The 22,593-nt window shown below is 33.8% G+C and overlaps 3 protein-coding genes across 3 annotated transcripts; all 3 read right to left on the bottom strand.

Annotated features, from left to right (window-relative positions):
• LOC105176819 (E3 ubiquitin-protein ligase ATL41-like) lies at window positions 4,587-5,510 on the bottom strand. Its single transcript, XM_011099736.2, has one exon. It carries the CDS (start codon window positions 5,445-5,447, stop codon window positions 4,779-4,781), a length of 669 nt encoding a protein of 222 aa, XP_011098038.1. The 5' UTR covers window positions 5,448-5,510; the 3' UTR covers window positions 4,587-4,778.
• On the bottom strand, window positions 8,192-11,284 carry LOC105177047 (valine N-monooxygenase 1-like). Its single transcript, XM_011100071.2, has 2 exons — window positions 10,110-11,284; window positions 8,192-8,830 (listed from the first exon to the last, which is right to left on the bottom strand). The coding sequence occupies exons 1-2, from the start codon at window positions 11,058-11,060 to the stop codon at window positions 8,192-8,194; spliced, it is 1,590 nt and encodes a 529-aa protein (XP_011098373.1). The 5' UTR covers window positions 11,061-11,284.
• On the bottom strand, window positions 19,132-21,963 carry LOC105177046 (phenylalanine N-monooxygenase-like). Its single transcript, XM_011100070.2, has 2 exons — window positions 21,013-21,963; window positions 19,132-19,870 (listed from the first exon to the last, which is right to left on the bottom strand). Exons 1-2 carry the CDS (start codon window positions 21,961-21,963, stop codon window positions 19,214-19,216), a joined length of 1,608 nt encoding a protein of 535 aa, XP_011098372.1. The 3' UTR covers window positions 19,132-19,213.

Genomic DNA, 22,593 nt, shown 5'->3' with positions numbered 1-22,593 from the left:
GTGGAACTGGGGGAGTGAATTACTAATTAGTGATGGAGTATTTACAAGTCTAAATTGAAAAGGAAAGAATCGCATAATGAAGAAGAAAATTAAGACATAAAAAGGGGGAATGAAACGGACACGAAGAGAAGAAAAGGAAATTAAAAGAAAAGAAAGGGAAATTAAAAGAAAAATAGAAAGGGAAAAAAGTGTGACCGACAAAAAGGGGGAGAAAATAAAAATTGATTCAAAAGTTATTTCGGTCATTTTGTGAATAATCTCAAATACTAGTTAATTTTCTATCAAACACTCTATTTTAACTTTTCAATTGCTTTTCTAATCAACTTTCAAACATTTACAACTTTTACTATTAGTAATTTTTCTTAAAATCACTTAATTCATCACTTTTAAAAAGAGAAAAATGCACTTTTGATACCAAACTTTAGAGTACATTGCAACTTTCATACCATACTTTTAAAAATACCCAATTTTAGTAGGCTTTGGTCTTTTACTTGGACTTACTGGTGTTGGTGTTAGTATTGTTGTTCATGTTTCTATATTGGTGTTGGTGTTAGTGTCGTTGTTGTTGTTTCTATTCTAGTGTTGATGTTAATATTGTTGTTTCATATTATATGGACAAGATCAAATTAATGCCCCTGTATTAGTACTAGCACCACGTTTCATGCATGCAAGGGTCAACATTAGGGCACCACCACCTATGGTAGGACACCCTCCTGGTTTTGTTTCTCGTCCCATACAAGGTAAACAATTCCACATTAAATTTTATCTTGCTATCATAATTCTGTTTTGTATCTAATCAGCCTTAACCTGAATATGACAGGTCCTATTGGAGATATCATTATACATGATGGTAAAAAATATGTCACTTTATCAAACTTGCGCAGTGTAATGACATCTCAGAAGGCACAACCTAAGGATAAAGGAAAGAGAAAGATGTAGACAAAAAAGTAGAGAATTTTTGTATAGGTTGAAGTCTTTTGGCAAGTTATTAGCGAAAAATCGTGCATTGCAATGGATCTCTTTTGTCAGGTGGATTTTTTCAAATTTTTGTCAAATCAGGTTTCAATGAGCTTAAATCGTGTATTCATAACCAATATATTTTACTTCATGTTTATGAATTTTATCTTTTCTTTTGGAATGTGTTGTATTACTTATTTTGCGCCTTACATGACTTTATGGGACTAAAAACTTATTTTTAGGTTTAATAGTACCAAAACACAAAGGAATGTTGAAAAACCAATTTTTCCTCCTTTTTCTCAGTCTCGCGTGACTTTTCCAGCCAAAATTGAGGGGTTGACGGCCGTTAAGGCCCGTGTGCACGGCACATTGGCTCTGCTGTTAAGTTGGCACAAAAAATATTTATTTTTTGATTTAATGGTACAAAACCCGAACTTGCAAAATTTGTGGTACCAAAAACAAAACTGACATTTTTTAGTGGTACCAAAACAAGATTTTGCCCTTATAATTAGTATTATCTATATATGTTACCTTTCTTTGTGATATTATTTTTATGTAAGTTAATGATTCGTGTACTGGAACTAATTTATTATGGATTATATGAGTCGCGGATGATTTAATTTGAATGATTATGTTGTGAAACTGAAATGAAAAAATGCATTGAAATATTTCATTTGTTGAATGATGTGTTGTTGGTACTTGTAAATGAAAATGAGTCTATGTGGGATTTTGTGCGACAGTGACTTACAAGAATGGTGATATGTGAAAATTGCGAAAGTGATGAAAATTGAATATAATTGTGATTTCAATACCCCTTGATGTTATTGATGAGCTTGTGTGCAAAAAAAAAGGGAAAAGAGTTATGCTTTGGTATATGAAAAGACCAATGATTTCATATGAAAAGAGCTTTTGTGACACTCAATAGGATTCATTTAAATATTATATAATGAACGGTGAGGTTCGATTGGTCGAGAAAATACTTTATCACCTTCTGGTAAGCAGATTAGGAAAAGAACAGTTTAGTTGGTTGTTTTGTTATGAGTTGACTGCGTATGGAATAAAGTTAAACGTGTTGAAATGAAAGTTGATCATATTCTACATATGTTCCTCATTTTTTCCTGTTTGAAACTATAATTAATGTACATGTGATGCTAGTTATTTACTTATTGAGTTGCAGGGTTATTCATCTACTGACATTTTTCAAGAATAGATCTCTACCCACTGAGACCTAGATCCAAACCTTACATTACAGTTAGGTTGGGCCAATACGCCATTCTTTTCTCACCCGTCAATAAAAATAGAAATCACATTTTGTAGTTGTATAAATTTAAAATTAAAAATGAGGATACCATGTGAACTAAATATAACAGTTCCATTTTGTGATATTTGATAGACATATGTATAATCTTATGGATGAAATGATAAATTTGGTAGTGGTGATGAAGAGATTATGTTTATATATATGCTCCACATGGGCTGATTATGTGCATATTTACATGTATAAATAGAGTTAACTTTATGTGTGATATTTAGGGGAGATACAGTCATAGTGCTGTTAGATGGTAATACAATTGAGCTTCTCTCGCTAAAAATATGACTTCAAGAAATGATTCAATTGCTGTAGAATCAAGTATCACGTGTTACTGCAGTAATAAATCGTGTATGAAAAAAGTGAGAATTTTGACAAACGAGATTCTCACTTTAAGCGGTCTTTAAAAATCTCATTTAAGGACAAAAATAATTTTATCGACCTAGACTTCATGAATTTATTATTCCTCGGAATTGTGAAATAAATTAAGACTAGAAATGGAGATGGAGGGATTTCTTTCTGCTAAAATCAGAGTGGAGAATGATTATGCGAATCTTATTTTCGGTACTCACGTGATCATTAAATATTGATGGAAATCATGTGGCAGTTAAGTGGTCGTTTTGGAAGGAAATTCAGGCCTTCTTTGTCATCATACATGGACAACTTTTTTTTCCATTTTGTCCAACTTGAAAAGGAGCCTAGGTATTGCATTTTTAGCCGTTGTGCAAATTAGTGGGTCTTCCCAGTTGCAATATTGTCATGGCCATAGAACCTTCTTCATAGACTTGAGCTCACTCACTAGGTTCTTGTACACATTTTTCTACCGCAGTTGCACATAATACTTGATTTTGCAGCAGTTGAATCACTTGTTGAAGTCATAATTTTAGACTGAAAAGCATAACTCTCATAAGTTTGGAAGGACCTAAATAGTATTAACCCTAATTTTATTATTTCCCCTTCTTGCCAAAAGTTGCAATTATAATCCCTAAAAAAATAAAGTATGTGTCTCTCACATGCCATAATTCTCTCCAACATGTCCAACTAAATGACCACATGAGTATCACCGTTCCCATCAAAATAGTTAATTAATGACGAGATGAAAAGTGAGGAAAAACACAAGTTATTGTTTTTAAATTGAGAATTTGTAATGATTGTCGTAAAAAGTGAACATGATCTATGACCAAAAGTATTTTTTTATGTATAAATTCCTTTTATTGTTATAATATACTAATTTTTGTGTAGATAATATGCATCTTCTCACTATTAATTCAATAAGTGAACAAAATATTGCTACACTTTTCCCTTTTAAATAGTACTTGATAGTTAGTATAGTATATTATTACTTTAAATTTGAAGAAAATTAATATTAAGGAAAAAGTTTATTGTTAATTCAGGACATGTAATGCACATGGTTGACTATTGGCACTTGATGATGGTAGAAGAGGTGTGAAGATTTCCATAAATCATGCACGAATAATATAAAAAAATTTGCAAGTCAATAATATGACACGTAGAGATGTCCCTTCCTAGGCTGTATTTCACATGGTGTTGCCCTACCTAATGAGTTGATAATAACAAAATCTTTTGCATGCCAATTAATTATCATCATATTATTAGGTTACCGAATGCAAAGAATTAATCTTCACCCTGATAATAATTATTCCGTAGTTATAAAAAAATATAATTTTTCGTTATGATTAACTAATATAGTCAAAAGAAAATAATCGTAGCAAATACAAATCAACCACGGCCTCGCAACGGCCATTGGTCGTTATTTTTGCAAGTGTAGCCAAAACATTAGTTATGGCCAAAACCATGACAAATGTATTGGATATTGCTAAAATCATGACGAATATTAATTAATCATGGTAAAAGTATAAACTTTTGCTCTTATTTTATTTAGCCGTGATTAATAGTATTAATTTACTACAATAAACCGCGGTCATTTATAGTATAACAAAAACTGAATTTTTCTGTAGTGCTGATATCTTTAGGGTAAATTATTTATGACTGGATTTAATTACAAAAATATTTCACGGTCTTTATAAAATTATAAGTATACACCCTCAATGTTACTTAATTCAAGGTGTGTATTTGTAAAATTCTGCCTCTCATTATCGGGCGAGCTTGTAATTAAAATCGTAATTTCAAGTAGTATTTTTATAATTTTTTAAAAAATAGAAAATATTTTTTAAATTAGACCTAATTTTAAAATACGTTGATTTAAATTATCCTATTCTTTAACAACTATGTAAAGTCTAAGTATTTTCAAGATGAAAACGTAAATATATTGGGCACGTAACATGTCAAAGTTGGAAAATTATACAGAAAGCTCTCACAATATTATAGATTAACTATTTAAAGAACATAGCCTCATGAAAGGGAAAGGAAGAAAGAAACAATCCCAAGAACCTCAAAGTGCTGCACAGGAAAAAATCAAATTCAACTATTATTAATTTTTCCATTTTGTAGTATGTATGTGATGCTTAATCTGTACCTTTAATTATTGTAATCACTGCCTCTCAAGATCTGGTAGACCTTCTTCCTGGCCACAAGACTGACTATGGATCCTCCTAGATGACCTTTCTCTATTAAGAATCCATCTGAAGGAGCTTAACCGCGAGCTTGAGCCACTAACTTTAGACGACGACGGCTGCGTTCCGTCCCCGTCTAGCGGTGGCGCCGACGGTGGTGCTCCGGCCACAGGCCTAGGCTCGGCCTCCGTGCGACAAATTGGACATGTTGAGTTTGAACCGAACCATTTATCAATGCAGTCTGCATGAAAAGTGTGTTTGCAATTTGGCAAAGTCCTTGCCATTTCACCATCTTCCAAAATGCTTATACATACAGAACACTCCACGGAGCCCATCTCACTGCTGGTGCCGTTTGTTTGTTTGAACATGAATATGGGTAAAGCGGCGATGATTGATGGGTCCAGGCCGGTTTTTGGCGGCTCGACGATCTGCACGTTGGCGGAGTGTGTTATGAAGCCAAGACGGCGAAGGGCAGCCTGACGGCGGGCTTGGCGGCGCAGCATGCATCGGGCGTATATGTGGAGTAAGGCGACGAGTATCACCACGAACGATAACGAGATTATAGCTATCAACATGATCTTACTATTTACATTGTAGTTGTGTTTACGAGGAGAGAAGGAAGAATCGTCGTCGTCGTCCATTCCCATGGTGGAATTCGGGAGGAGTGGTTGAGGGTGGAGGTATCTTATGTTTTCTTGTTGGTTCTACACGCTAGGATTTCTTATATATGCGATTTAAGGTAAATTAAGAAGATATTTTTTTAATTTTGACATAATTACGAATACTTTTTTATTATTTAAAAAATTATAAATATTTTATGATATTTAATAAAATTATGTAATGCTTGGATGAATGCATGAATTATCAACTTTACTCTTATTATCTTTTTCTCTTTTTCTAAAAAAATAAAAATTTATAAACAAAATCGTACAGGGTAGATGGAAAAATTTGAAAAACTATAAAAACAAAATTATCAACTTAGTCAATAAAAAAAATTAGAAAATTTTAAATAACAAATAAAATTGTAATTCTCAGTCCATAAGAGCATTTCAGTCAGTTCATAAAGAAAATGGATGAAAACCTAATGGGGACTAACAGATTGAGCTAATTGTTAGACGATCGTTAATTAAAATTATGGGTTATTAATAAATTTTAAAATAATAAAAAGGAGAAATTGCAATTTACCCCATAGTGATATGAGAAATGAGTAAAAACACCCTGTGAAAAATAAAATAGCAAATTACCCCCTGAGATTTAAAAAACAAAGCAAATTACCTCCCTATTTTAACAATTGATAGGAGTGCAATTTGCTTCATTTTTCGAAACACGTGGAGATAATTTGCTAATTTTTTTTCACAATAGTTTATTTGCTCATTTCACATATCATATAGAGATAAATTGCATTAATCAAATAACAAGAAGATTTATAATTATGTCAAATTTAAAAAAAAATCAATGTAAATAACCCTATGTTTTGAGGTGAGTTACAAAAGGATGATTGTCTCATACCTATGTTGTGCGTTCACAAGGATGTGTGTGAACGAATTGGGTTTTGCGTGGGCTAATGGGTTTTGATGGTGTGGGGAATCAAAACTACAAACAGCTTATTTCAAGTGGTTTGACTGTGGAATAATGACTTTTGGGACAAATTTCATTTATCCGGAGCTTGACTTGGAAATTTCCAGAATGCATATTTTATTATTAGGGAAAATATTAATTTTTGTTTCAAATTTTAATATCAGTATATTTTCCATCCTATTAATTACAAAATTTTCATAAAAAAAAATTTATTTCTAATTATTTCATCAAATTTTATTAGTATTTTAACATAAAAGACGTTCGCTGAAAAATAGAATTATAAAATAAAAAAAAATCTTCTATGCTATTCAATTTTGACCGTTTCAAAATAATAACTATTTGATATCGGTCTTGAGCGTGCGTCATGGCTCTTGAAGAAACAAGAAACTAGAAAGTCTTGTGTGTAAAATAGTCAATTTTGTTTAAAAACAAGAAACTAGAAAGTCTTGTGTGTAAGTAATGTAGTCAATTTTGTTTAAATTTCCTAGTAAATATATTGATCGTGGTTTTATAAGATTAAAAGGGTATCACGCCAAGGTTTTTTAAATATCTTATAAATTTTTAGAACTTCGGATAAAGCAAAATATTATAGCTTATAAAATATTTTCGTATCTCATAAAATGTTAGAATATTTGGCATAATAAGGTCTTTTTATTAGTAAATTAATCAAAACAGATATGATAGCATGAGAGTTAAATAAGTAGTTATTTTCTTGACATATTTTGTGTTTAACTTTTTTCTAAAAATACTTTTATAGATAGTACAGATTTGTTCAACTTCAAGAAAAAAATTAATAATTTTTTTTATAGAAAAAATGACGAAATATTACGTAAATTTTTTAATCAAAATAATATCAACAGTTATATTAGTCGAATATTAACATACATATAATAACATACAGTACAACAATGTTCAAATTTTGGTATCTCTTTCGACAAGCCAAGGGATATTCGATAAAGTGTATAAGAACTAATAAAGGAGATAATGTAGCACTAAGAATCCTCTGCGGAACATCCTCTAGAATAAGGAAGGCTAGTGAGTTTTTCGTCCGATCCGTCCGCTCAAATCTCCGTAGGTTCCGTTCCCGCCATATATGGTAGACACAAGAGGCCAGTAGCACTCGATATGCCACGTTTATGATATATTTCCCTCTCCATTTTGCTGCTGCCCATGTAATATTCCTTAGCCAATTGCGATTAGGCCAACGAAATCTCACAGAGCACCTCAGCACTATTAAGCAACGTCGAGAATAACGACACTGAAAAATAAATGGTTATGTGTTTCGATCGCTCCATTTTGCAATAGAGTTTTGTGAGGGATAATTGTAGTCATAAATTTGTGATGGAATTTTTGACGAGTCCATTATAATTGGGATGGATTATTCTGTAGTTTCACCGTTTGTTACACAGTCGATAAAATATTTGTCCCAAACTGCTCCAAGAATTTGCTACTGCCTTTACATATTGTAGCAAATGCAGTTCAGCGTCGCAAGTCTAGTGGCCAACTTGCCCATTGTAAATTTGTCACAAACATGTCGCAAATGTCATAATGGCTAGTTTCCGATAGCTAGTTTTGTCCTGCGCAAAATCTATCGCAAAATTCTCTGCAAAGGACACTTCCATGAAAATTTTGTGTTGTAAATAACCTATTTTCCTTTGTTTCTTCCTTTTTTTTTTGTTTTCCCTAAGTGAACAACATAAGCTTTAACTATACATATATAATTCAAGTAATAGCCAGACAACACACATACTAGCCAGAAATAAACGTACCTACGAATCTTTCATGGTCTATTGTCATACACATGATATTAGTTCTACATGAGTTTTAGATAAACATGTGGCTCCAAACGAGGTATCGCATATGCAATCAATGGTTTGGCCATTAGCAAATCTCCTTCTGACTCAACCAAGTCAATATTGCTCGGTGCATTAGGTGGTGGACTCCAATTGAACCCTTGTATAAGCCTAGCCAAAAGAATGGTCGCCATGGTCGAACCAAGCACAACACCGGGACATCCTCGTCTTCCAGTACTAAATGATATCATCCGCAAATCGTGATCCATAAGCACAACTTCTGAGTCTTTGTTGACAATATGGCGTTCTGGTTTGTAGACGAGAGGGTCTTCCCAAATCCTAGGGTTTCGTCCAAGCCCGTGACGACTCAACAACACATGGCTATTTTTAGGGATGAAGTACCCACCCACAGTGGTTTCTTCCACAGAGACATGTGGGATGTTGAAAGGTGCTACAGGGTGTAACCTAAATGCCTCTTTTACACAAGCCTTGATATAATTTAGCCTATACAAATCGGATTCATCCACTAGTCTATTTCTGCCTACGACTTGATCCAATTCTTTATAGGCCCTATCAAGAATATCAGGTTGATTGATCATTTCTGCAAGAGCCCATTCAACTGCATTCGAGGGATTATCAATTGCAGCTAGCATTATTTCCTGCAGGTATCAAAGATGAAAAGTCCTGAATAAGCAATATAATTTAGCTTAAGTGATTATAACAACCATGCATATATAGCTCTTTTGGTTTTTGTGGTTTTACGCCAAAACGAGAGATTCTATGTATTAGCCACATTTATGTAATATATATTGGTAGGAAAAACGGTATATTTCGTCCTGTTATTTAGGATCTTTTTATTTTTGATTAATTTCATCGATCAGTTAGGAGATTCTCACTTTTGATTTCCTAACTTTAAAAAAATAATATTTTTTTTGTCCCATGAAACCTCTCAATTATATGCTTAATTAAAAAGGCCACGTGGCCGACTTAACACCAAAAATGAGAATTCTATAACGTATGGATAAAAAAAAAGTGTACAGGCTCTAATAACCACACGTATTTTTCATTAAAATATACAACAAAAATTGGGACCAAAAGTGCTATTTCTTAAAAATTATAGGACCAAAAATAAAAATTCTATAATCAATGAAACCAAAAATAAAAATATTCTAAATTACGGGTCAAAAAATATCATTTTTCCAAATTGTTACAACACATGCATTCTTGCTGATCGAGTTGAATGGTGTGAAGAAAAGGCATGGTCATCTCAAATCTCAAGTTCATTCCAAATTCTAAATTCCTAAAAGTAAAATTATTTGCCATCCTTCTTCCATGTGATTGAATATTACAGATGGTTGAGAATATATAAACTAATTTCTTTTATATTACTAAATCAAGTTAGATATATTTTAAACTTTTGAGAAAAATTAGTCGAATATTATATGCAAAGTAATAAATATTGATTTTCATATTATCAATTAAGCAAATGTGACCAATATTTGTATGTAAATACAATATACACGAAAGTATGCATGTTATCCACTATTATATTAATAAATAAATATGAATAATTACTAAAAAATGTTATAATATATATACACCATCAAAATATTTCAATCTTATAGTTCCATTTCATTATATTTACATTTTATCCTAGAATACACAACAAATTATATGCATTGCTACATAATTACCTTAATTTTAAATTAGAAGATATAATTCTTTGATAATGTTTTGTTCTTTAAACTGTGCAAATTTAGTGGTGATTATAGTTTTAATAATCTTATATGTATAAAAATATAATTATATATATGCAAACTGAATGTGGAGCAACGATCTTGTAGTTATATCAATACATACCAACTTATTTTTAGTCTGTAATAAGAAAAGACAACATTTACTTTATCAATTTCTAGGTGAGACAATAAGGATACTTACAGTAATTTCTGCTTTTATCTCTTGATCTGACAACACGTGATTCTTTTCGGAGTCTGTGAGGTTAATCAAAACATCAAGAATATCCTCTTCTGTCTTTCTGATCCCTTGTTGCCACATGTAAACCCTCTTATCAATTTCTGGATCTTGATATTTTTTCAAACTCCTTATAGCATCTTTGAGAATTCTTTTACACCCATCCAAATCAAACTCCTCCAACCACGGAAGATGATCAGCAATTCCAAAGCCATAGAGATACTTTAAGATCGTGAATAATGCATCCACATGCTCTTTCTCTTCCATTCCAGGGCCTCCATCCCCAGTTCCTATCCCGAAAAATCTCTTACCGAACACCAACTTTCTGCTCACATTCCCGCAGTAATGTTGAGCGACAACTCTCACATTCACAAGCCCATTTAGGAGCGGATTTTGGCTTTGGTTGTACACATATCTCACTAGATGATCAGTTTCTTCACATCTTTTTGCATGGAGCCTTTGGTGCATTTCAGGTGAAAGCACTTCTGAGGCAATAACTTTTCTCATTTTCTTCCATTGATTGCCCATTGGTGCTGTGGCTATCGTCAAGAACCCATTGCTCGTCAAGTTGGCAGACATACTCTTAGGCCTGGAAGCGAAAATCACGTCTTGTTTCCTCAAGAATTCTCGTGCAAGTTCAGGAGACGTTACAACGATAACATGCGTGTTACCAAGGCGGATGCAAGCTATTTCAGTGTTAATTTCTTGCATGAGTTTGTGTATCCATCGAAACGCCGGCTTATTCTTCATCATTTCAGGCATGCAGCCAACTATAGGGTAGCCCATCGGACCCGGTGGAAGAGGAGGTGTTGTTCTTTGCTTGAAACGTAGCCGTTTCATAAAGATTACGGAAGTAAAACCCCATACGAGCAACAAAAACAAATTGATGATGCGAAGGCATGTTTTGTTAATTTCCATGGTCTCAGGATTCCTTTTCTTCTTTATTACTAATTTTCTTTCCCTCTCCCTCGTGTGTGTGTTCTTGAGAAATTTGATCAATGTGAGATGGCGGAAAAAGAGACTTTGAGATTTGCTTTGGTAAAATGAATGGAGAGTGATTGGAAGCAATTCTTGGAGATGTAAGTGAACAAATGTAGCATAAGTGCTTCTGTCCGTCGTGCCTTTTCCACCACCGGACCCAAATCTTATGTAAGGTCCAATGTTATATAATATGTTCTGTTTTGTACCTATTAATTTTTATTCTTATTTATTTTTTAATTTTTTAGTTTTTTTGAAGGGTCGGCCAAACAACCCAACCCTATATCAATTTTCACAAATTTATGTCGGCCTTATGTCTTGATAGCCATACAGCACTAGCCTTACAACGGATGAGTGGCATATTTGGCCAACCGACCCTTTTATTTATTAATATAGGTATGTAAATCAATGTATGCTTTCTGCTTGTAACAGTCATAACACGTGGTCCTTTCAAGTCCATGTAAATATATGCACTATTCGGAGCATTCAACTCGTTTCACAGAAATGTCTAGAATAGAAAAGAAAAATATCACAATAACCAACTATTATTAATCAACTATCCTTTTCAAAATTAAATAGGTCTATTTCGGAGAAAAAAATATATGATATAGTTTAGCTTTAGATTACTACTTGACACAATTTAAACCACACAAATTTTCCTTGGATATAGGTAGTAATTCATAGGAATAATTATATTTACATCTTTCCATATATGATTTAGTTATACAAATTATTCATATTTTCTTTTACATAATTATAAAAATCACTCCTGACCAAAGGGTAAGAATAGTTTGTGTAATGTGTTAACATATCACTACATAAAAAAGTGGGATTTGAGGCGAATATTGAAACGATTTTATTTGGGACAAATTATTTTATTGCAACGAAAAATTTGCGAAGGAAATTATCTATCCTAATTTCCACCAGTTATTGAAGGGATTTTGGGACAAATGACGTTATCTTGGATTTGAAATAAAGTGGACAGACGTATAGATGGATTGCACGTCACAAAGGCTGTTGCAGGGTTAGGCCCGTCTATTGCTGGTGGAAAAACTGTCCTAATTATTTTCCCAAGCTCATTTTTGCAAGAGTTTTGCAAGGGATAATTGTAGTCATAAATTTGTAATGGAATTTCTGACGAGTCCATTATAATTGGAATGAATTATTGTGCAATTTCACCGTTTGTTACACAATCGATAAAATCTTTGTCGCAAACTACTCCAAAATTATGCTACTGCTTTCACCTATTGTAGCAAATGCAGTTCAGCGTCACAAGTGTATTGGTCAATTTGCCCATTGTAAATTTCTCACAAACATGCCGCAAATGTCATAATGGCTAGTTTTTGATAGCTAGTTTTATCCTGCGCAAAATTTATTGCAAAATTCTCTATATCTACGGTATTTTTTTTGTTTGTATTCACTTTCTTGAATCATTTAGCCACATGTACTCTCTATCTTTTGGAGATTATCGTATCGAGTAATATAAGAATTACCATCATTGCTTACCATTAATCTTTGAGCTGAGTTTGGGAGAGGTGGATTGTGATTGACTTGATAACAATAGGCATCTATTATTTTTTCCAGTGTAGTTTAATTATTATTTTTAGTTTAAACATTTATTACTCAAAATTGATGTATATATATGTAGGTACCGATTATTATATTAAGACGATTGAGAAGGTGGATATTATTTTTAGTTTAAACATTTTATGCTGAGCTGACTTGGTCCATCTGAGCGTCATCTATACTTACCATATCTTTTAATAGATGGAAGCTTCCAAAAATATATTTGGATTGATGAGATCTCGACTCATTGGCTTGCGCTATCGCCCTGTTGTTATCAGAAAAGATAACCGCTCGCTTGGAAATGCTAGGCACAACACCCAATTTTTAGATGTAGTATTTCATCCAAACAGCCTCTGTGGGACAGCTAGAACACCGTAGTTACCTTAGAGGTATGGGTATTTTTAGTCTGACCAGCAAATTAAACTGTGATCCAAAGACATAAGGAGAAACGATGTAGGACATAGGATCGGATGACTAGCTTGGAGCCATGATATCGGGATGGAGTTCAGATTAGATTGAAACTTCCTATATCTGGAATATATGTTTTTTATGAGGTCATATGGAGTATTGTTCTTTCAAAGAGCAAGTTGAAGAGCAATTGAAACTCCCTCATGCGACTAATGAGGTGGTTCGCCGTGATGGCTAGATGGTGCAAATATTACGCTAACATGGTTGGAGGTTGAGCACATATTGTGAAAATTACTATGGTAGTGAAGGAATTAATTTAAAATTAACTTGAAAGAAGAGAATTAATTAATTGAGTTAAATTAATTTACGGAGAATATAAATGATTAGGTCATTTATGTGAGTGATAATCCATTGAATGGATAGCCCAAAGCTTAATTAATAAGATTAATTAAGTTTGGGCTTGGCCCTTTAAATTAATTTAGTTAGGCTTGCTTTAATTAATAAATTGAATTTATCAATGGAAGAAAATTGGACTTGTATCTTTTAATCAGATTAAAAGATATTGAACTACTTTAGTTGGCTTTTAATTAAATAAAATTTAAGTTAAAGTCAGTTAGAACTTGGGCTCGTTTTAAACTAACCCGATAAATTCGGGCCATGACTGAGCTTGACTCCCACATGACAAGGAGGAGTTGGCTCATCCTTAAAAGGAAAACGAGGTGGTCATTTTGGTGAGAAAGGAAACAACGGAAAGTTTGGCTTCGTCCTTTATGGTAAATTGCCATATTCTTGAGTGTTGCCTAAAATAATCTCTAGGGTTTGAATGACTAGGCTATTCATTGCCCCATAATACACACAACTCACCAACACATCTCTCTCTCCCTCAAGAAACCAAAAACCCTCCTCCTTTTTGTTCTTTTTCGTTTTAGAATCAAGTCAATATCAAGAATATAAGAAGATTAAGTATTTTAATAAATAGTGTAGTCTTTTATCTCTTCTTCCCATTTTCGAACTTGCTAACACGAGGACGAAAACCAACATTCCTGTGTGGTGTGGACATCCTTTGGAGGATTCCTACAATTGGAATCTTGAGTGAACAAATTTGAAGGCGAACAAATCACAAAGAAATTCAACAAGGCAAACTTTCACTTTAGTTTCTAGTTTTTCTCATTTTCTTCACGGGCATCTTTATTTCTGCATTTTATACAATGAACACGTAGGAATATAAAGGGTATGCCCCTTGATTTGGTTTTATGTTTTAAATGCTGTATTTTCTACATTTCTGTCGTGTTCCTGGGCCAATCTACTCTTTTCAAATAAAGTTTGATCAAGCATTGACTTCCCATAACTAGTTTGTGGCTGAAAATTGATGCTGTCTTGGAGCATATTTTTTGCAACATTCATTCTAAGGATGAATCTACCGTATTTCCTTGACCATGTTAAGGGATGATGTTTCTTTGGTTTTCCATTTATATGGACTGAGCTTGATTAATTAAATTATTAAATTAATCCAAATCCAATAAGGTTGATAGGCCCTTTTAATTAATAGTATTAATCAAAAGCATATCAGGTGATCCAAAGATTTTATTTAATCCATTTAAATAAATCTAGCTCATGTATATCAACTAATAAATCCAATTTATTAATCAAACAAAACTCAATTAAATTAATTCAATTAGTTCTAAAAGGATTTAGCCCAAATTTAATTAATTGAATTAATTAATCTTTGGGCTAGTCATTCAATGAATTATCGCACGTATAAATGATCCAATCATTTATACATTTCTTGATAATTTAATTCAATTAAATTATTTCACTTATTCCGGAATTAATTTGAAATCAACTTTATCACTTTCACAGTGATTTGTGTATAACCCTTTGAATTTACCCTCATCTAGACCTGGTCTTGTATCCGACATAATTGATTGGCAAAATTTAATTTAATTAATTATTTCTGATTAATCTTTAATTAACAATGTCCGTCACCATGAGTTGCCGTCTAACAACGGTCCATGTCACTAAAGGCTAGGTGAATATTGGAGTGAATATTTAAGCTCTTGAGTTTCATACAGATACGACCTTTCTGCCAACAGTCTCTGAACCTTAGTTTAGGGCATGAAATTAGCTGTCGATTCCCATCTTTGACTAGACAACTAAGATTTATACAAGAGATGCATTTACTTAATTGATCGATCTATGGAACCATTCCCTACTCAATTAATCCCTTTAGCCAAAGACTTTTAAAGAGTTTGAACTATCTTAGAGCGCATAGATGACATTCAATAAAATATTGACAAGGGATAATTCTCTCTTAAAATCAATTGTCCTCAATACATACTCCGACATGACTGGACAAGGCTTATAATAACCATATTAGAAACACGGTCACCGCTGGCTAGATCCCAGATATCGCCTTCATATGCATGTGGCTGTCATTATTTTTTAGGTTTGAGGACTAATCCCATAGTATAGAAGTTTGGAATTCTAGTCATACCAACCAAGCCTCTAAGGCTTTTCATACGAGAATTCCGACAAGTCAATTTAGCTAGATGACAACCTATGTCAATTAACCTACTAAACTTTCATAGACGACCTATATCTCTAGGCAATGAAACATGACACTCATCCAATGAACATAATACTTACTGCAAGTCTCTAGTACTCCCAATATCTTGTCACGAGGTCCTTACCTTAAAACTTTTCAAACCAACCCTTAAAAGTTGATTTCACAACTTCCATTCAATGCGTAAACTAACTATATAGACTATCTAATTGATTGTTGGACATTTTTTTTTATGTTAAAAACACCGTTTTACTGTATATCATTAAGGACAATAAACACATTATGCCAAGAATGAACACTTAATATATTCATCAAGACAATATTATTTTAATAATAATTGTTGAGTAGTTTCCATAATCGCCAATCTAATACCTTTCAGCTTACCTGTTCTAGCACAAGACACCTCATGGGCATCTGGAACAGGCCTACTTGGAGCAGGAGTAGAAAAGGAGAGAGGTCCTTGCACTTGCCTCATAATGAGTAAGGAAGAAGAATATTGGAGGTTATGTGGTCGAGCTGTCTAGAAGAGTTCAAAAAGTCTCCAGAGTTCCAAACCTTGTAGCTAACCGGGCCTTAAAGTATTATACCATGGATTGGTTCATGTACTCGTTCTTTTGCAGCAGCAAGTTACCCTCCAGCAGGAACGAAAGCCTCCTTCTGGACAAAGATGTCAGGCTGATGATTGCTCAAGATCCGGATGATGAGACAACTACTCTTAAAAGGATGGGACCAATTACCCAGCAGGGCCCGCCTCAGCTAGTAAATGAACTCTCCTGCTTCTTGTTAGAAAAAAAAACATTTATTTACGATGAGTATTGATTTTACATCCTATGTGAGGTGGGGTGCCCGTGTGTGGGCTGAGATATTTCGTTGTCTTTTTCTTTTATGCTTTATTTGGAATGAGTGTGCCTTGAATCATACTTCACGCCCCTTTCTTTTGATGTTTATTGTTAGTATGCTTTCTATCTTTACTCCTTGATCTGTTTTGTCATAACTATGCTTTTAATGTTTTCATTTGCAAACGTGTCTAATTGATTTGTGACGACTAAATCAAGAAGGTAGTTGAAAAAAATTTGTTACTGCAATTATTTTGGTCGCTTTGAGGACCTTATTTCATTGCAGGTTCAATTGCAAGCATTTTCTGTTGATCATCTGTGTTGGAAAAGGGCCACTTTGGTGACAACAACAACATAAGGCAATTGTTGCAAAATTTTGTCCAAATTTTGCCAGGGATCCCTATAATTGAAATTTTGTTATATCTCTAGGAACGAGAAGAATTTCAGATAGTGCTCGCCAAATATTTTTATATATGGAATTTGTCATAGATTATGCATTACAAAATCTAGTTGTTCTTTTGCCACGGATTTAGATTCATAACTTTTTGCATTCTAGCAGCTTTGCAAAGGACACTTCCATGAAAATTTTCTACTGTAAATAACCTATTTTCCTTTGTTACTTCTTCCTCAGCTAGTAAAATGAACTCGTTTGCTTCTTTTTAGAAAAAAGAAAACATTTATTTAGGACGAATATTGATTTTACATCCTATGTGAGGTGAGGGGCCTTGTGCGGGCTGAGATATTTCGTTCTTTTTTCTCTTTTATATGCTTTATTTGACACGAGTGTGCCTTGAATTATGCTTCTCTCCCCTTTTCTTTGGATGCTTATTATTATTAGGCCTTCTATCTTTACTCCCTGTTTTGTCATTGCTATGCTTTAACTATTTGCAGTTGCAAACATGTCTAATTGATTTGTGACTAAAGCTAAATCAAGAAGGTGGTCGAAAATTTGGTCGATTTGAGGACCTTATTCCATTGCAAGCATTTTCTGTTGACCAAAATTAAATAGGTCTATTTCAGAGAAGAAAATATATGAAATAGTTTAGTTTATATTACTATTTGACACAATTTAACCCACACAAATTTTTCTTGACTAGACAACTAGGCTTTATACCTGAGATGCATTTACTCAGTTAATCGATTTATGGAACCATTCCCTACTCGATCAATAGCTTTGGCCAAAGACTTTTAAAGAGTCTGAACTATCTTAGAGTGCATAGGTGACATTCAGTCAAATACTGACAGGGAATAAATTATCTCTTAAAATCCATTATCCTCAATACATACTCTGACATGACAAGATAAGACTTATAATAACCATATTAGAAACACAGTCACCTTTGGCTAGATCATAGATACTGCCTTCATATGCATGTGGCTGTCATGATTTCTCAACTTTGAGAACTAATCCCATACTATAGAAGTTTGGAATTCTAGTAATATCAACCAAACCCTCTAAGGCTTTCATATGGGGATTCCCACAAGTCAATTCAGTTAGCTGACAACCTATGTCAGCTAACCTAATAAAATTTCGTAGACGACCTACGTCTCTCGGCAATGAAACATGGGCATTGATTGAATGAATATATTACTTACTGCAAGTAACTTTAGTACTCCCGATACCTTGTCTCGTGGTCCACACCTTAAAATGTTTCAAACCAACCATGAAAAATTAGTTTTATAGCTTTTATCCAATGCGCAACCCAACTACATAAACTATCTAATTGATTGTTGGACATTTGTTTTTTACGTTAAAAACACCATTTTACTATATCATTAAGCATAATAAACACATTATGCATGCCAAGGATGAATACTTAATATATTTATCAAGACAATATTATTTTAATAATGACCGTTGAGTAATTTCTATAACTGCCAATTTAATTACCGTTCTGATTACCTATTCTAGCACAAGACGCTTCATGGGCATCTAGAATAGGCCTACTTGGAGCAGGAGTACAAAAGGAGGGAGGTCTTTGCACTTGCCCTCATACTGAGTAAGGAAGAGAAATATTGGAGGTTATGTGGTCGGGCTGCCTGGAGGAGTTCAAAAAGTCTCCAGAGTTCCAGAACTTGTAGCTAATTGGGCCTTAAAGTATTATATCGTGGATTGGTTCATTACTTGTTCTTTTCCAGCAGCAAGTTACCTCCAGTAGGAACGAAAGCTAGCCTCCTCTTGGACAAAGATGTCGGGCTAACGATTGCTCTAGATCCGGATAATGAGACAACTCCTGTGGTGCAAAAGACTCCACTCCTTACTGAACAAGTATCTATGATGATGGACCTGACTAATCAGATAGAGAAGGATGATATCCTGCTCAAAATTGTCCCCCCAACTGTTAGTGGTGAAGAGAACAATCCTCCCACCGAAAAGGATAGGACCAATTACCCAGCAGGGCCCTCGTCAGCTAGTAAATGAACTCGCCTGCTTCCTTTTAGAAAAAAGAAAATATTTATTTACGACGAATATTGATTTTACATCCTATGTGAGGTGAGGGGTCTTGTGCGGGTTGACATGTTTCGTTCTTTTTTTTTCTTTTATATGCTTTATTTGGGTTGACATTAAAATTTTGTGTTGTAAATAAACTATTTTCCTTTGTTTCTCCTTTTTTTTTTCGTTTTCCCTAAATGAAAGCTTTAACTATACATATATAATTCAGTAATATAAATAAAGACAACACACGTACTAGCCAGAAACAAACGTAGCTACTAATCTTTCATGGTCTATCACAAACATGCATTATTGTTAGATAAACATGTGGCTCCAACCGAGGTATCGCATATGCAATCAATGGTTTGGCCATTAGCAAATCTCCTTCTAACTCAACCAAGTCAATATTGCTTGGTGCATTAGGTGGTGGACTCCAACTGAACCCTTGTATAAGCCTAGCCAAAAGAATGACCGCCATGGTCGAACCAAGCACGGCCCCTGGACATCCTCGTCTTCCAGTACTAAATGATATCATCCGCAAATCGTGATCCATAAGCACAACTTCTGTGTCTTTGTTGACAATATGGCGATCTGGCTTGTAGACGAGAGGGTCTTCCCAGATCCTAGGATTTCGTCCAAGCCCGTAGCGACTCAACAACACATGGCTATTTTTAGGGATGAAGTACCCACCTACAGTGGTTTCTTCCATAGAGACATGTGGGATGTTGAAAGGTGCTATAGGGTGTAACCTAAATGCCTCTTTTACACAAGCCTTGATATAATTTAGCCTATACAAATCGGATTCATCCACTAGTCTATTTCTACCTACGACTTGATCCAATTCTTTATAGGCCCTACCAAGAATATCAGGTTGATTGATCATTTCTGCAAGAGCCCATTCAACTGCATTCGAGGGATTATCAATTGCAGCTAGCATTATTTCCTGCAGGTATCAAAGATGAAAAGTCCCGAATAAGCAATATAATTTAGCTTCAGTGATTATGACAACCATGCATAGCTCTTTTGGTTTTTGTGGTTTTACGCTAAAATGAGAGATTCTACGTATTAGCCACATTTATGTAATATGTAAATTGGTAGGAAAACTAGCATTTTCGTCTTTTAATTTAGGGTCTTTCTATTTTTGATTCGATTAGTTAAGAGATTCTCACTTTTGGTTCCGTAAATTTAAAAAAATAGCAGTTTTTTGGTCCCATGAAATCTCTCCATTAGATGTTTAACGGAAAAAACCACGTGGCCGTTAAGTGAACGGGACCAAAAGTGATAATTATGTAACATATGGGACCAAAAAGTGTACAGGCTCTAATAGCCACGTGCATTTTCCTTTAAAATATATAACGGAAATTGGAACCAAAAGTGTTATTTTTTAAAAGTTACAGGATCAAAAATAAAAATCACATACTCAATAAAATCAAAAATAAAAATATCCTAAGTTACGAGTTGAAAAATATCATTTTTCCAAATTGTTACAACACATACATTCTTGCCGATCGAGTAGATTGTTGTGAAGAAAGGGCGTGGTCAATTCAAATCTCAAGTTCATTCCAATTTCTAAATTCCTGAAAGTAATATATTAACATGTATGACAAATTCATATATGGGCACACATACATATAATTTAGTTTAAGATAGTGTATTTGTGTATATTATATACATTACGCTAGATATTAGATTTATTTTTAAACGTACTGTAATATATTTTATATAGTATTTATTCATAAACGTTTATAAAAATAATATAATATATCAAAATATATAGTATATTTTTAAAAAATAATTTCTATATTTTTCTTGGATATAGTGAATATCAATATAATATACTAAGTTAGATATATTTTAAACTTTTGAAAAAAATCAGTCGATCGAATATATATTATATGCAAAGTAATATATATTGATTTTCATATTATCAATTACGCAAATGTCACCAATATTTGTATGTAAATACAATACACACGAAAATATGTATGTTATCAATTCATTAAAACTTATTTTAGTCTGTAATAAGACAAAAACAACATTTACCTTTATCAATTTCTAGGTGAGACAATAATTAGGGATACTTACAGTAATTTGTGCTTTTATCTCTTGAATTGACAGCACGTAATTCTTTTCGGAGTCTTTGAGGTTAATCAAAACATCAAGGATATCCTCTTCTGTCTTTTTGATCCCTTGTTGCCACATGTAAACCCTCTTATCAATTTCTGGATCTTGATATTTTTTCAAACTCCTTAAAGCATCTTTGAGAATTCTTTTACACCCATCCAAATCAAACACCTCCAACCACGGAAGATGATCAGCAATTCCAAAGCCATAGAGATACTTTAAGATCGTGAATAATGCATCCACATGCTCTTTCTCTTCCATTCCAGGGCCTCCATCCTCAGTTCCTACCCCGAAAAATCTCTTCCCGAACACCAACTTTCTGATCACATTCCCGCAGTAATGTTGAGCGGCAACTCTCACATTCACAAGCCCATTTACGAGGGGATTTTGACTTTGATTGTACACATATCTCACTAGATGCTCAGTTTCTTCACGTCTTTTTGCATGGAGCCTTTGGTGCATTACAGGTGAAAGCACTTCTGAGGCAATAATTCTTCTCATTTTCTTCCATTGATTGCCCATAGGTGATATGGCTGTCGTCAAGAACCCATTGCTAGTCAAGTTGCCCGACATGCTGTTAGGCCTGGAGGCGAAAATTACGTCTTGTTTCCTCAAGAATTCTCGTGCAAGTTCAGGAGACGTTACAACGATAACATGCGTGTTACCAAGGCGGATGCAAGCTATTTCAGTGTTAATTTCTTGCATGAGTTTGTGTATCCATCGAAACGCTGGCTTATTCTTCATCATTTCAGGCAGGCAGCCAACTATTGGGTAGCCCATCGGACCCGGTGGAAGAGGAGGTGCTGTTCTTTGCTTGAAACGTAGCCGTTTCATAAAGATTACGGAAGTAAAACCCCATACGAGCAACAAAAACAAATTGATGATGCGAAGGCATGTTTTGCTAATTTCCATGGTCTCAGGATTCCTTTTCTTCTTTATTATTATTTTTCTTTCCCTCTCCCTTGTGTGTGTTCTTGAGAAATTTGATCAATGTGAGATGGCGGAAAAAGAGACTTTGAGATTTGCTTTGGTAAAATGAATGGAGAGTGATTGGAAGCAATTCTTGGAGATGTAAGTGCAAATGTAGCATAAATGCTTCTGTCTGTCGTGCCTTTTCCACCACCCGACCCCAAATCTTATATGAGGTCCAATGTTACATAATATGTTCTGTTTTGTGCCTATTAATTTTTATTCTTATTTATAAATATAGGTATGTAATCACTGTATGCTTTCTGCTTGTAACATACATAACACATGGTCCTTTCGAGTCCATGTAAATATATGCACTATTGAGAGTAGTCAACTCGTTTAACAGAAATGGGTAGAATAGGAAAGAAAAGTACCATATCATAATAACTTACTACTATTAATTTAGGGAAAGCTAAGAGGAACTATCTTTTTCAAAATTAAATAGGTCTATTTCAGAGAAGAAAATATATGATATAGTTTAGCTTTAGATTACTATTTGACACAATTTAACCCACACAAATTTTCCTTTGATAACAACTCCTACATTATAGGTAGTAATTCATAGGAATAATT

This window comes from Sesamum indicum, linkage group LG14 (assembly GCF_000512975.1).
Source record: "Sesamum indicum cultivar Zhongzhi No. 13 linkage group LG14, S_indicum_v1.0, whole genome shotgun sequence".
Taxonomy (NCBI): Eukaryota; Viridiplantae; Streptophyta; class Magnoliopsida; order Lamiales; family Pedaliaceae; genus Sesamum; species Sesamum indicum.
Note: the sequence above shows the minus strand (reverse complement) of the source record. Positions and strands in the feature narration are given on the sequence as shown.